The sequence below is a fragment of the Asterias rubens genome, chromosome 17 (genome assembly GCF_902459465.1).
Source record: "Asterias rubens chromosome 17, eAstRub1.3, whole genome shotgun sequence".
In the NCBI taxonomy this organism is placed as follows: domain Eukaryota; kingdom Metazoa; phylum Echinodermata; class Asteroidea; order Forcipulatida; family Asteriidae; genus Asterias; species Asterias rubens.
In genome coordinates, this window is record NC_047078.1 from 659,624 (window position 1) to 676,056 (window position 16,433).

The window sequence follows — 16,433 nt, forward strand, 5'->3', positions numbered from 1 at the left end:
TAATTCGAGACCTCAGATGAGGTCTTGAATTCAAGGGATCTGAAAGCACACAAATTGTGCGACAGGGTGTTTTGTCTTCCATTATTCTCTAGCAAACTCGACGACCAATTAAATTCAAATTCACCGGTTTGTTATTGTATCATATGTTGAGATACGGTCTTGGACAATTATTACCAAACGTGTCCAGTAACTTTAACTATTTCGAAGCCACTGGTGGTAACCATGACCCTTTCCGGGAAACAAAAATTAACAGAGTGTGACTAATTATTAATAATTCTTCTGCAAGTTTCCCAACCCATTAAATATCTCATCCACCGAAAGCTATCTATTTCATAAAGCCTGTACACATAAAAACTTGCTAAGCACAGAAAAATCTTGCTTAACATAAACTGGTTACCAGCCTAAATCCCATACAGTTAGCATTGTTGCAACTGGTGCCCCACTAATTGTTTGCTTAGCAAAGACATTTGCTAAGCAGTATTTTCTGCTTAACAGCTTTATGAAATTGTGCCCAGAATTGGTAAGGATAAAAACATCAGTATTTGGAGGCAGGTGCACTTTGGGTAACTACTGCAGTTAGTAATACAGTTATCAAGAAACAAATATAATGTCATATTTGTACACATCTAAATAATTATAATGATATTAAATTATTAATAATAAAAGAACAATTAAATAATTGTAAGGCAAGAAGTTTGTTCTCGATCAAAGTTTCAAAGGCACATTCTAGCAAACAAATTCTAAGAAAATAAAAATCCTTAATCATTAAAGACTGATTGAGGATCAAAGAATTTGAAATGTCGTCAGGATTTTCGAATTGTGAAGAAACACCACATTTCCTTTCTAGTTTAGTCTCAAGTCATAAACCACAAAGGCAAATGACTGTCATAGTAAGGTTGGTTACCGTTTACTTGATATTTGAAATAAAAAGTCACATCCCCTTAAGTTGATTCCCTGGCTGCCGCTTCCCATGTTCTGTCGTAAACTTGGGTGTGATCATTGGCTCCTTTCTGACTGGAACCCACAAACAAATATATCGACTGCCAGTAAAATGGCTCAGTTGGTAGACCAGCAAGTTAAGCCAGAGGTCGGAGGTCCAAGTCCTCCAAGTTCTGTTATAGTCAAATTCTCTTTATTCAACCCAAATTTGTGACTAGCACACACAAACAAATATATCGACTGCCAACAATATGGCTCAGTTGAAAGACCAGCAAGTTAAGCCAGAGGTTGCAGGTTCAAGCCCTGCTAAAGTCATTTTTCTTTTCAACCAAAATTTGTTTTTGATCCCTAGTACAGTCTCACTGAAGCCTTCATTCACAGTCATCACTAATGGAGTGACCCAAATAAATTAAACCTTCTTCTTTTATTTACACAACAAAATACTTTATACATTTTTATAAAATTGGCCAATGAGCAGCTTCCATTGAATACTAATGGCCAATCAGGGTCCATCTTCAAGTTGAGAGGCGTTGTTCATCTTCATTCAAGTCTTCTAGGTCCTCCGTTAACTGATCGGTAAGCTCGGTGAGTATTACGTCTAATGCCTGTAAGAAGACGAAATAATTTCTTTATTGTCAAGGAAAAGAAGAAGGGGAAAAGAAGAAGGGAAGGGGGGCAATGTTAACAATCTTTGAACAAGGTCTGCTGGGGAGTACGTTCTTTCTTGGTTACTGCAGGGAAGGTGTGGAATAGTCTTCCCTACCACAACAGGACTGCAAGTAAAACATTTTCTTTCAAAACTGTCCTCAAAACCCACCTCTTTGCAGTTCAACAATGACCAGCGACTCTCTACAAACTTTTTCTGTTCCTTTCTTTTGAACTGTTTATTTTGTATCATGAGCGAGCGCCATGAGCGCCTTTTTGTGGCGGATACCGGCGCTATATAAGACTCTATTATTATTCCAAAAAAAGTAGAATATTTGAAAAATATTGCAACTAGAAAAAGTGCTCAGGAGCAATAGTGTCTGGACATGCACACACAGTTTTAGGGATCCTCGAAAGTTGGAGCGTAACATTTTGTGCATCAATTTTATGAACTACGTTTAAACAGCTACCTGAGCGGAATGTTTTCAACAGAAATGGTATTTTAACTTGTTTATAATGCACTTGTTCACCATTTTAATGTAATTTTGATATATGTACACTTCTGAATTTTTCGTAATTATCGATTAAAAAATCAGGCACCAACCTAAAGGTTTTGAAAAACTAAAAACACTTCTGCCGTTGAGAGCGCGCGTGAAAGGACAATGCCGCTGACGTCATCTCTGGGAGCTTGCTTTGATATGCCTCCACGCTGCAACAAAGCGGCTTTACAAATTGGAGCTCCCAGAGATGACGTTTTGAGAGTGATTACGTAACAGGACTTTTCGCAAATCTCTCAGAAAAGTGCTGGATAAGGGCATTAAAAATGATTGTTTTTTTACACAATTGAATTTTTTTTATAGTCATATGACTCGATTTCCCTATTCTTTGAAAACATTTTCAGTGAATTTCAGCAAAGTTTACGACTTGACATTTTCGTTCAAGCAGGTCTTTAAAAACCACTGATGTAGCAGTTATCTCAATGTTATTTATATATCAATTAACAATTGCTGTGTCATTGATGAATAATAGGAGCCTGAGTTTGTCAAATACAAGGTATGCAAAATTAATTAATTTTATTAATGAACCCATGATAGTGACTGTGCACTTAGCCAAATTGTTGTGACTACCAACTTTAAACAAATTGTTCGCTCAGGCTCTGGCGTGACTAACTTACCATATCGGTCATGACTTTTTCATGCAGTCGCTTGAGGGGAATGCATTCTTCAGTTGCTTGTCTGTTGTAAAGTATTCCAGTATATTGACCCAGCAATATCTTCAATAATTGATCTGAGGTAAAGAACAGAATTAATAACATATGAGTTTTTTAAAAACACACTTTTTTTTCTCTTTTTTCAGGCCTAAATGCTTCGTTTTTGAAAGGGCAAGGGCACCAAGGCATTTTCTCCTCGATAAAGGGCACCCTATGAGGAATTTTCAAATTTCTACTGGAGCATTTCAATGGCACCAAAGCAATGACCAGGGGCATGGAGGCAATTTGCCTTTGTTGCCTCCGTGAAGTATCAGGCCTTCCCTCTCCCCTTAAAAAGCTCTCATGAATTCCTGAGACTCCAAGCAAACAGTGGAGACACAATAGACCGTATTGAATAACACCAGCTTGTAGGGCAAATCAATAAAGCACGCAGCACGCAACATTTCCGGTTTGATTACTACGTGAAAGTGTCGTGGCCGAGCGGTTAAGAGCACCGAATTCAAACTCTCGAATCCCCAGCCGTGACACTGTGTCCTTGAGCAAGACACTTAACCATTGCTTCGTCCTTCAGATGGGACGTAAAGCCGTTGGTCCCATGTGTTGTGTAACGCATGTAAAAGAACCCAGTGCAATTATCGAAAAGAGAAGGGGTTCGCCCCGGTGTTCCTGGTTGTGGCTGCTTAATGCTCCGTAGCACCTTGTAAACCCTTATAAGGTGCTAAATAATTGGGTCTCAGAATTCATCACTGCAATTGCCTATCTTTCTGAAAGTTTGTATATACTCAGCGCCTTGAGTACCTTGTTTGGTAGATTTGTGCGCTATATAAGACTTTGATATTATTATTATATTATTACTACGGCACATGCACGCACACACGCATGCACACGCACAGACACCATCTTGTAGGTCAGATATTTGAATGGTGACGTCATATTAGGGGTAGGGGTGGGAATGACCAGCTTGAAAACTGCTGGGACCATTCTGGACCGAGGAGTAATTACCGTCAAGAAATCTGTCTGTTTGCTCCAGAGGGTTCCAGCTCTGGCCGTTACGGACCACCGCCAGTAAGAGATGATCAAGAAATGTGGTATCCACTAAGAAGCTTTCAGCTACTCGGGCCACCTGCATTAAAAAGAAATACACCCATGTATTGAAATAAAATCTACAAGTTTACATATAACACTTAATTAGACAGACCTGCCAACATTCATATATTTTTATATATATTTTTTTATTCGTTTTTATATTTGCAAAACAGAAAAACAATAACAACAACTCTAAAAACACAAGACAGGCAAACATGGACAAAGGACAAACAAAACAAAAACAACTGAAGATTAGAGGCTTTTATTTTAAAACATTCGTATTTGGCAATCAGGGAGATATCTACAACTAAGTTTTAGTTAAGAGGGCAAAACATTCATAATCAAGGAGTGTTTATAAATTTGTTAATCAGGACATGGACAAATTGGTTTATATTCTTGACCAATACCCCATCTCAGATTAATAGAGCAACTTAAAGGTACTGGACACTATTGGTAATTACTCAAAATAATTATTAGCATAAAAACTTACTAGGTAATAAGCAATGGAGATATGTTGATAGTATTAAACATTGTGAGAAACGGCTCCCTCTGAAGTAAAGTAGCTTTTCGAGAAAGAAGTAATTTACCACGAATTTGATTTTGAGACCTAAGAATTAGATTTTCAGGTTTCGAAATCAAGCATCTGAAAGCACACAACTCCATGTGAAAAGGGTGTTTTTTCTTTCATTATTATCTCGCAACTTTGATGACCCATTGAGCTCAAATTTTCACAGGTTTGTTGTTTTATGCATATGTTGAGATACACCAAGTGTGAAGACTGGTCTTTGACAATTACCAATAGTTTCCAGTGTCTTTAAGGACGCCATTATATTGTTACCTCTCTCCTCTCTAGTTGTTCATCTGCCGTATCCAGCGGCATCTTCCCCATGACGAAGGTTTCCTCCAATAAGACACCGAGGCAAGATTGCGTCTCTTCATCGATCAGATCCTTCACTACCGCTTCCATGGCAACCTCCATACCAGCCTCATCGAACTTTTGGGGTTGAATTTGACAAGAAAGTTATTTAAATGGTGGGTAAAGTGGCAAATTCAAGTTCTTTTTATTGGGGGTGGGGGGGGGGAATTATCCAAACCTTATCAAATTAAATGTCATCCTTTCTCCAAATAAAATATACTTTTAACAGCTGCAGTGGTTCTCAGTAAGTTTTATGGTCACTTATTTTTGGAGTAGTTACCAATCTATAAACCCTTTCTTCCAAACAGTTACCAAAATAAAAACAGTTTTGAAATTATATTTAAATACCTAGTTTCCTAAAAACATCTTCAGAAATCTACATGTAGTGTTCATTTAGTATTTAGGGGGAAATTCCTATTCTAAATTGCATACAAAGTAAGTCGATAAATGAAAAATAGCTACCAAGAGTAAGATTAAAGTAAATAGAAATATAAATAATTTCTATAAACAGATAAATAAATAAGTAATACCTCCGAATGCAGTTGAGAGAATATTTTTAAAGGAGGCAAAAAAAACCGCTAGAAACCAAAACAAAGACAAAGTTATCCCTGAACTTACAGCATCCGGAATCATTTCTTCCACGACCTCTGTGATGATTTGATTCGCTGAATCCGCAACGACCTTTGCCCCGAAGTAATCTTCTACAAGTTCATTGACCCCATCCAAGACGAGATCTTTGTATTCCTCCTGCAGCACCTCTAGAATGAGTTTAGCTGCTACCGGTTTGTGAATGTCTGGCCGTACCAGCGCCTCCCGCCAAAATCTTAGATAGAAGACAAAAAAAGAAGGGAATATTTATTCTATCGACCCACTTCATAATAATAATAATAATAACAACCGCATTTCTATAGCGCCTAACACCTCCAACAGAAAGTCTCTAAGCACTGTGCCTGGTTTTATAGAGCTGCTAAAAGACACTGGACCCTATTGGTGATTGTCAAAGACCAGTGTTCTCACTTGGTGTATCCCAACATATGCAGAAAATAACAAACCTGTGAAAATTTTTGCTTAATTTGTTATTTAAAGGATTTGGGTACTTTTTGTAACACAAAACACAATGTCCACAGAATAAATTAAACTTACAACGTTTGAAGATAATGATAGCAGAAAGCAGACCTAAAAATATTAGTTTCTGAGGTGCTGTAGTTTTTGAGAAATGTGTAAAACAATGTCATGAAAATACGTTTTTACATGCTAAAATAATTTTCGTCTCATGATCACTACAAAAAGTACATAGACCCTTTTAAGTGGCAAAAGAATAATGAAAGAAAAACACCCTTGTTGTGTGAGAAAGGATTCAGGCCTTAATTCTTTCTCAGATTCAAATGTTTAAGTAAAAAATTACCTCTTTCTCAAAAACAAAAACTATGTTTCTTCAGAGGGCGCTGTTTCTCACAATGTTGTATATTATTAAAACAGCTCTTTGTTGCTTGTTACCATTAGTAAGCTTTTATGCTATAAAAGACACACATAAATAAAACAGTAGAAAATAACACAAACAGCTTACTTATTTTTAAAATGCTTTGAATGAATAAAGCCACCAAATCTAGGGGGAAAAAGCTCTGTTTATCTGCACAACTAATTTTTTATTTTTATGTCCAAAGGCACTGTGATTATAAACTTCATACCAGTATATTATCAACATCTACAGACTAAAAGCACAGCGATAGCAGGCAAAAATATAAAATCAAAAGCATATCATATAAATACAGAACTATTTTGGAAAGTGCCGACCGGATATTGTACGGCAGAATCAAGGCCATCCCTTCCCATCAAATCCAACCCCCCCCCCTAACTCCTCCTGAATAACGCTAAGCACCAACCACCAATATTGCCGTTCTTGTTCTACAATTACCACTTCTTGGTTGTAATAATAATAACAATAATAGTGGCTTCTTTTATTGCGCTCATAATATCCACCACTCAGTGACACTACAAAGATTCTAATAACAATGCATGAGACCATAACAGCAATTATAAAGCAATAAGGCAAACCGCAATTTTTTACTCATTAGGAGAATTATGGAAGTAGGATGATTAAGACAATAAATAAGACAATAAATAAATCTAACTGTACTGTGGTGGAACCTTATAGGAACTCCAAGGTAATAGCTATTAATAAAACCTCCTAATGTGAACGAGTGTCTTTTGTGCATGTATAACAGCCCTTTTCAAATTAGAAATCCCGCCATGAAGGAATGGAACATAGTTATGGGAGAATAACTTGAAGGTTCTAAAAATGTAGGTTGCAAAAAATGCATATTAAAAAAAATTTTGGTAGCAGGATTTTGCACAAAATGCACAATCTAGAATGTTAGGGTCGTGCAAATTGTGGCCGTCATACAAGGATGGTCCAATATTGTTAGTTGTGGGAGAACAACTTCTGTTCTGAAATAAAAGTCTGAAAAATTGTACTGTATTAACAAAAAGGTCGGTACACATTAGGAGTTTGCAGATGTTTATACCAGCTAAAAATTTTGAAATTTTGATAACTTGGTTATTTTGTATAATCCTTTCAGGCATGTATGATATGTTTCGTTTTTGAAAGGGCAAGGGCACCAAGGCATTTTCTCCTTGGTAAAGGAGGGCACCCTATGAGGAAATTGTAAATTTGTACAGGGCTGAGCATTTCAAGGGCACCAAGGCAATGACCAAGGGGCACGGAGGCAATCGCATCTGTTGCGAGTTTTGGTGTTTCTCTTTCATGATTTTGATGGCGTTTTACTATTACAGTGTTTGTACTCCAGTGCTGGGCACTGATCAGAGTTTACCGTCATTAAAGATGACGTAAATAAAGATAAAGTAAATAAACACAGGTTTACTCAAATTAAACGTCCCATAGACTAATACACTAGTTGATTCATACACTGACAATCTTCTTCATCTTTATATTTGTAATCACATTTTTGACTGACATGTGGTATCTATGTTTGGACAAAGTCTAGGCCCAATTTCATAGAGCTGCTTAAGCACAAAAAGTAGCTAAGCACAACAAAATTATGCTTACCATGAGAAGGTTACCAGCTAAAATCGCATGTCACATGTACAATCTGTGACTGGTATCTTGCTTACTTTTGCAAAGCAAAACATTATTAAGCATTGTTTTCTGCTTATGCGTCTCTTGAGTTAAACCCAGTGCCATCTCCAATAAAGCCTGTAAGCGTAAACACTTGCTTAGCACAACAAAGTTAGCAAATAATAACAAGATTTGTATAGTGCCATTCTATCTAGCAAAAGTAGCTTACCAGTCAGATTACCTCAAAGTTACCATCTGTAACTGGCCTGGTCATTTCTTGCTAGCAGAGAAACTTGCTAAGCAGATTGTTCTGGGTTTTTTTTTAATGAAATTAGGCCCAGATGATGACTGACAGGGTTGGAAGGCAATAAACTCCTCATTACAAAATTGTTTGGATAAAAACAATTACTACTCAATCAATCAATCAATCAATCAATCAACTATTCAACTATATATTGAGTCCTTCAAATTGATCCTTTTACTTTCCATTTATTATTGAAATGCAAGAACACCCTGCAATTAATTTGTTGTTTTTGTTTTCATGACCAAGTGAATCAATCATGGCCAAGAGACTTAATTCATCGACCTCAAAATTCTGGGGTTCAGGAGCTCATACACGTCGTAGAAAAACGGATACTGTTTTGCAGTATAAGGGTTTACAAGGTGCTACGGCACATTTAGCAGCCACCGCCAGGAACACCGGGCACACCCCTTCTCTTTTCAATAAGTGCACTGGGGTTCTTATACATGTACATGCGTTACACACCACATAGGGGTAATGGCTTTACGTCCCATCCGAAGGACGAAGCAATGGTTAAGTGTCTTGCTTAAAGACACAGGTGTCACGGCTGGGGATGCGAACCCACACTCTAATCAGAAACATCAGAGTTTGAATTCGGTGCTCTTAACACAGTGTTTTAGCAGCAAGTTCAGCAACTAATTAAAAGACCTTAAAATAACATCAGGAAGACAACTTAACGTAATTGGATTTGTGTTAGCTTTGTATACCCAGTACTTTCCTGAGTTCTGTGAACAAGTTGTTTTTGTCTTACCTTTGAGTTGGTGTAGGGGAATGTCGTATCGTCAATGTGTTCACTACTCCCTGATGAGATGCAGTTGCCCTTGCCTGGAATTAAACATTCAAGAAAAACAAATAAAGAAGAAATAAAGATTGTTTACGGTATGCAGACATATTTTGACATAATTATTTTGATTTTTTTGATTTTTTTTTTTTTTTTTTTTTTTTTGGGGGGGGGGGGGGGTCTTCAAATGCATTTAGAACAACATAATTGTACTAACCAGAACAGAGTTACCAGCCAAATTACCATGTCACATATAAAATTTGTGACTGGTAACCTGCTCATTTCTGCAGAGCATAAAATTGCTAAGCAATATGTTCTCCTTAGAACTGATGCTGGACCGGGAGATGGTGTCAACTGGGCCCAATTTCATAAAGCCTGTAAGCACGAAAATTTGCTTAGCATGAAATTTCTTCTTTGATAAAAAAAAGATTACCAACCAAATTTTAATTTGTTTCATATTGCTTGTTACTGGTATTCAGCTGTTGTCTGCTTATCCTAAAAATCATGTGGAAATTTGGTTGGTAAGCCTGTTTTTATCAAGGAAGAAATTTCATGCTAAGCAAATTTTCGTGCTTACAGGCTTTACAAAATTGGGCGCAGTAGACAATGTCTTGCTGAACTCACTCACTCAACTAGCTCTACCAAACTGGGCCCTGTGTTTGAGAGTGAACTAAATCTACTTAGCTCTACCAAACTGGGCCCTGTGTTTGAGAGTGAACTAAATCTACTTAGCTCTACCAAACTGGGCCCTGTGTTTGAGAGTGAACTAAATCTACTTAGCTCTACCAAACTGGGCCCTGTGTTTGAGAGTGAACTAAATCTACTTAGCTCTACCAAACTGGGCCCTGTGTTTGAGAGTGAACTAAATCTACTTACGTGCATGACTTTTCTCCCTGTTCGAGCCTCCACCAGCACCTCACATACCACATCTAAGATGATGTCATGCTGGAGTAAATCCTTCAAGAAATGATGCATGAAGATACCGGCTGAAGTAGGATGCTGAAGATAATGCAACATCTCAAGACTCTGGGAAGAAAGTAAAGAAGTTATGATGAGTAGGATTTGAAACTTTGCATAGTGGAAGTATAACTAGGTAATGTTTGTCGTAGGACCATCACTGAATGTCTTTTTTGAGTAGTGTTGGTTCTAAAATAAAAACAGTACTGTAGTTGACATTTTGATCAGTATGCTCTGATTGTCGTCTAGAGAACGAATGTTACAATGAAAACACATCAATCCTCTTTCTTTTTCTTTTTGGAGGGAGGGGGGAGCTAAATACTTCTTCCAATAAGAAGGCAGGTTTTTTAATCCATAGCAAAGGGCACCTCTTTGATGTGAGAAATAACCCCTGGTTTTGGTCATTTAAAATGTGCCAAAATAAGGCACATAAAATAGGCCTGTGGCTGATCAACTCTATGCACCAGCTCTATGTGTGGCAGCCCACAAAAGAGGCATCATGTCAAAGCACCTGGACAACTCTATGCACCAGCTCTAGTGTGGCAGCCCACAAAAGAGGCATCATGTCAAAGCACCTGGACAACTCTATGCACCAGCTCTATGTGTGGCAGCCCACAAAAGAGGCATCATGTCAAAGCACCTGGACAACTCTATGCACCAGCTCTAGTGTGGCAGCCCACAAAAGAGGCATCATGTCAAAGCACCTGGACAACTCTATGCACCAGCTCTAGTGTGGCAGCCCACAAAAGAGGCATCATGTCAAAGCACCTGGACAACTCTATGCACCAGCTCTAGTGTGGCAGCCCACAAAAGAGGCATCATGTCAAAGCACCTGGTCCACTTTCATTTTTCTTTCATGTTGTGAAATTTCCAACTGCTGCCCATGGTAGCAAGACTGGGTACATTCTTAACAAGGGTTTGTAACGAGAGGTATCGATACGGCACACTGCCCATAGTGAGGCTGCCTATGGTAACGAGGCTGCCCATGTTAGAGAGGCACTAGCCTGAAGTATCAGTGTTATGTTCATCTCTGCCCCCAAAGTTACGCCCTTTTGGTATAGCGCCCTCTCGTGTTGCGCTAGTGCTCTTCGACAATAAGTTTTCTGTAGAATTTAGTTTTCGTCAAACCACTCAGTAGAAAGTGCCTCTTTTTCACCTTGTAGGCCTTTTTTGGACTTGTTGTAGTGAAGATTAGTGGTAAGCTTGGATTATATTTGTAATGGGGTTTTAGATTAATTTTCAGTAAATGTTGTCTAATTAGCATGTATTTTTCAGTCATGTTTTCCCGCCGTATCATTTTCCGCCTTCTAGTCCTTCTCCCATTCACGTAGTTTTTGTTCCTTGGTAATTAATTTTTGGCAAGGCCATTGTGATTTAGCTAATGGGTAATTCGGAGAAGTAGCCGTGCAGGCCCCCTGCTTAGTGATGTTTACTCTTTCTGGAAGTTCTGGGTCCTTTTTATGGTTGTGTAACTATATTTATGTGGGGGAGTTGTAAGGTTAAGACTTGGTTTTTGTGCGTAACAGGGCCTGCCTAAAAACTTCCACTCGCCATTTTTATTTTGACGCTATGAATATTCATGAGCTGTTTTCCTTATTTGGGCCTTGCCTGCTTATGACTGGACATCTCGCTGTGTGTACGTGTATTGAGTGCATTAAACAATTTATGCATTTTTTTTTTTTGTAGGTTGAAGATGACGAGAAGAGTAGTGTTTTGAGGAGAAGTTTAATATAGTTGAGGACATCTTGAGCCCGCAGAGAGAACAATTCTGTAAGAGTAATTTCATGCTTGGGAAATTGTTATTTCTTTAATTAAGTGGTTTTTTTGTGATCTTTTTTAGTTATTTGTTATTCCGGATGTTGTTATTGTGCTATTAGTCTTGATTCAGTTTGTACTTAAATCTATTGCTCTGTACTTATAGTTGTTGTACTTTCTGCATTAAACTTTCAGTTTTACCGTTTTGTGGTACACTACAATTGGTTATCTGTTTGGAGTAGAGGGCGCCCCGGCACCCCAAGTCCTTCACAATCAGACAGAGATGGGGCCTTCAGACCTCAAAGTTAAAGGCAAGACTTAAAGGAACACGTTGCCTTGGATCGGACGAGTTGGTCTTTAAAAAGAGTTTGTTACCATTTGTTATAAAATGCAAATGGTTAGAAAGATGTTGTAAAAGTAGAACACAATGATCCACACAAACATGCCTCGAAATTGCACGGTTTTCTCTTCGACTACACGGTTGGCCATTATGGGAGTAATTTTTGACTCCCTTAAATGGCCGACCGTGTTAGTTTGCAAAGTAAAAGGAAAACCACGCAATTTCGAGCCAAACTTGTGTGGATCATTGTATTCTACTCTTAAAACATCTTTCCAATCATATGCATTTTATAACTAACGCTTACGAATGCTTTTTATAGACCAACTCGTCCCATCCAAGGCAACGTGTTCCTTTAATCTGTATCTGACCATACCTTCCTCGTTCTGTAGCCTCGGTAATGTCGCTGAACCACAGTCGCTGAATCATTCTCTAACTCTGCCTCCTCCCTCGGATCGCTCCATACATGCCTCCCATGGAGACCGACCTCATGCCGCCCGGCAACCCGCATTCCCCCATCCTGCGGCCGCCGAGCTTGCCGATGCTTCTGATCAGCCGGCAAGAAGTACCTCATATCCCTCTTCACCTTAGTGGAGGTGTTCCAGGGGTCACGGTTTGCCTGTGGGTTCGGATAGTGACCCCTGGCCGTACCATTATGAGAATAGGGGGGACTTGAGGATTGGAGGGAGAATGTTGAATAGTCCTCGTTAAGGGATATTGGTATTTCAGAATCATAGCTTTGAAGGCTGAGATTGTCGTCACTTTCAAAATATCTAAAAAGAGAAACAGTAAGTGTATCAAGACAGAATGTTAATGTCAATTATTGCATTTCATCTTTTGTTACTTTGTATGCATTTTACTCCAAACAGGGCCCGTCCCATCTCAAGCATGGTTTAGTGTCTTGCTTAAGGAAACAGGTGTCTAGACTGGAACACAAACCAACACTCTGCTTATCAAAAACACCAGAGCTTGAGTCCGGTGCTCTTAACCGCTATGCCACGACTAGCGTTTTTATAAGAAGCCAGTAATAACAATAAATAATAATAATAAAACATTCTTATATAGCGCTTATCACCGTGAGGTCTCTATGCGCTGTAAAAGGAGATCAACAATTGTACAAAGAAAACACATATGTTTTTAACCGGGTTTTGAATTGTTCTGATGTCTCAGCCTGTTTGACAACCTCTGGAAGACTGTTTTATAACTGAATTGCTGCATATTAGAAGTCTTTTTAAACCTTACCTATCGTTGGCAACAGGAGGTATGACCGGGTAGTGGGTGCCACGAAGAGGAGCCTCAGGGGGTGAATCCAATAATCTGCATAAATTAAAATATTGGATCAAACAAAAATGACTTTATAAAATATTATAATTGTTTATTTAGCCAACCAATAAGGTTGAGTACATCAGAGATGTTAAATTTGCATCGGGGATAAAGATTATTAATTTTGGTTTTTACCCATACACCAATGTGTGTTAGCACTGTATACTCAGTACTTTCCAGAGTCCTGTGAAAAAAACTATCACAGGCATGTGACAAATCTCAAGGTTGAGTACCTTGCTCAGTGGCACAAGTGTCATGACCGGGATTTGAACCCACATTCTGCGGCTGACAACACCAGAGCTTGGGTAAGGTTAACAAGACCACTCAGCCACTACATGCCAGATAAAATTATCAACATTCTACTTTCAAGATGTCGTCATCCCAAGATAAATCTTCTCATGATAACTTCATCTTAAAGGCAGTGGACACTATTGGTAATTACTCAAAAACTATTAGCATAAAACCTTTCTTGGTAATGAGTAATGGGGAGAGGTTGCTAGTGTAAAACATTGTGAGACACAGCTCCCTCTGAAATGACGTAGTTTTCGAGAAAGAAGTAATTTTCATTGAATTTGATTTCAAGACCTCAGATATAGAATTTGAGGTCTCAAAATCAAGCATCTGAAAGCGAACAACTCCATGTGACAAGGGTGTTTTTTCTTTCATTGTTATCTCCCAACTTTGATGACCGATTGAGCTCAAATTTGTACAGGTTTGTTATTTTCTGCATATGCCTTAACTTGAGATACAGCAAGTGAGAAGACTGGTCTTTGACAATACCAATAGTGTCCAGTTTCTTTAAGTAAATGATGTTATCATCCTGCAGTCAATTATTTCAGAATGTTAAGAAGTTGGTCGCCACTTCCAGAGCCCAAGATCGTTTTTCTTTTTTCTGTGTACCTTGGAAGTGGAGCTGGTTGCGGCTTCTTGTAACCGTTGAAATGTTTCCCACCACCAGAGTCACGATGCGATCCAAAACCAAGTTGATGTCTTTTCCTCCGTAAACTGAAACAAGAAATATTTTGAAACCATCAGAAGATGAATAATTTGAATGAGGTAACACCTTTCATGTAATAATACCATAATGAACAAACTTGAACAAATCGTCTGTCATAGCTCTAGTTCTTATAATAATAATAATACTTGTTTTTTATAAAGCGCTTTATACACCATGTCTCAAAGCGCTTCCAACATTATTACCCTGATCGCTGGGCCATTTTTTATTCCTTAAACCATCTCAGCTCAGCCTGTGTCGCCCCTGTGTCGCCAAATAATTTATATAGTGCACTAATTAAGCTAAACCATGGCTAACCCAACTACGAGAAGAACCATCATGACTGCCCTAACAGGTACCCATTTACCCCTTGGTGAAGAGAAGCAAATTGTAAAGTGTCTTGCTCAAGGACACAAGTGTCTTCACGGGGATTTGAACCCACACTCTGCTGAACAGAAGCACCAGAGGCATGACACCCGACTTTATAGGTCTATCGGGCAAAATCTCTGGGCACTTGTGTGGAGAAAGTACAACTATACCATATCAGACTAGGTTGCATTTGACATCACAAGCCCAAAACAGTTCCCTCTCCTCCTCATAGGTAGAACTTCGCCATTCTAATTGGTTGATTTTGGTATAATTATAAAGCAGAAAGCCACTTTGGGAAAAAATGAGGACACTGTATCATGTGTGTTTGCCCCCTTATCATTCCCACAGTACCTTTCGGCTATTCAGCAAAACCAAAAAGGTTGAATCGCGATACGGTCTATTGGCTGAGACTGAGAGTCGACGCATCACATTTTCATTATTTCAAAAGAAGGCGGCCAAAGCAAGGGGTCTACTCTTACACAGTTCACCTTAATTTTAAGTCCCTCCTTGAAAATATAAAATTTGCCACAACACAACACAAAATCATTAATACTTAAATGCACAATTGACAGAGTGAAGGCACCGAGTGGAAGTGTCTATCTCTAAACTAAACTAAAACTAGTAAAATTAATTGGATTATTGGAGATATAAAAAATCCACAATCTTACAAAAAATACAACTTCAAATTGCACTGCAATTTGCAGCATCTTCTTCTGCCTGACAAAAATTGGCATCGAGTCGAGCCGACTGATTTGGCATATGGTAAGACTCCAGATGATTTAAACCTATTCTCTCTTAATCAAGAGACAACAGGTAAAACATACAAAGACAATGCTAAGCGCCATCCGTTTCCATGACAACCAATAATGATAGAAAAATACACAAGTTTGACGTTTTCGTTTCTTAACAAAATTAATAAAAATTAGCTTACTTCTCCTGAAGCTGTGCCCATGTTTGCTCTTGTGGAGACAGGGCCATCGTAGTGCAAGTAAATTTCACATTTTTATAAGAGAGAACCACCATCAATTGTTCATTTACAAATGGTGGAATTATTTTTATTCTTTCTTCGTAATCCTAGGCCATAAAAACTCACTGAATTTTTAATGGGAAGAATGCTTGCAAAGTGGTACATAGCGCCCTCTCTTGACACTAAAATATCGATTTATTTTATTTTACATTATCTTGGTTGAGTGTTTGTTTGTATGCGTAGTGTCTTAGGTTATTGATCACTTCTCGGCACCAAATCGATTTTCTTTTATTTGTGATAAACCAGTGTGGAATCTGCACGATTGATTTTGATCTAGATGCGGACTCCAGCTGATGGGGTCCCACAGGGGGATGGGAGCATGTCTGAGACTGTCTTTGACTTTGTCTAATAATTATTTATTATAATCCAGAAGATCCTTCTAAGCACTGCAGCCGAAGCCGCCGCTATTAGACGTAGACACGTCGCGCACTTTTCAAGGTAGTGGCAGTCAAAGTGATGAGGTCTGAATCTAAATTCTTAGACCACCAGTTTCATGAATCAAACACCCGGACAAAATAAAATTAATTTTAGATTTTAATCATGTACAAACAATACATTGGACACTATTGTAATTTTGTCAAAGACCAGTCTTCTCACTTGATGTATCTCAACATTATGCACAAAATTACAAACCTGTGAAAATTTGAACTCAATATTGGTCGTCGAAGTTGCGATCAAAGAAAGAAGAAAAATACCCTTGTCACACGAAGTTGTGTG

At 38.4% G+C, this 16,433-nt stretch overlaps 1 protein-coding gene across 1 annotated transcript; it reads right to left on the reverse strand.

The window, feature by feature from the left end:
* Positions 1-469: 469 nt before the first annotated feature.
* LOC117301322 lies at positions 470-15,799 on the reverse strand. Its single transcript, XM_033785215.1, has 11 exons — positions 15,621-15,799; positions 14,227-14,331; positions 13,246-13,320; positions 12,380-12,776; positions 9,831-9,980; positions 8,925-8,998; positions 5,415-5,619; positions 4,719-4,874; positions 3,797-3,917; positions 2,759-2,871; positions 470-1,544 (listed from the first exon to the last, which is right to left on the reverse strand). The coding sequence occupies exons 1-11, from the start codon at positions 15,710-15,712 to the stop codon at positions 1,455-1,457; spliced, it is 1,578 nt and encodes a 525-aa protein (XP_033641106.1). The 5' UTR covers positions 15,713-15,799; the 3' UTR covers positions 470-1,454.
* Between the last annotated feature and the right edge of the window lie 634 nt (positions 15,800-16,433).

Coding starts and splice junctions, on each gene's coding strand:
- LOC117301322 (XM_033785215.1), bottom strand. CDS start 15,712: ATGGTGGTTCTCTCTTATAAAAATGTGAAATTTACTTGCACTACGATG. Junction 9,981..12,379: donor GAGGCTACAGAACGAGGAAG/GTATGGTCAGAT, acceptor CTTTCTTCCCAG/AGTCTTGAGATGTTGCATTA. Junction 2,872..3,796: donor AACAGACAGATTTCTTGACG/GTAATTACTCCT, acceptor TCTTTACCTCAG/ATCAATTATTGAAGATATTG.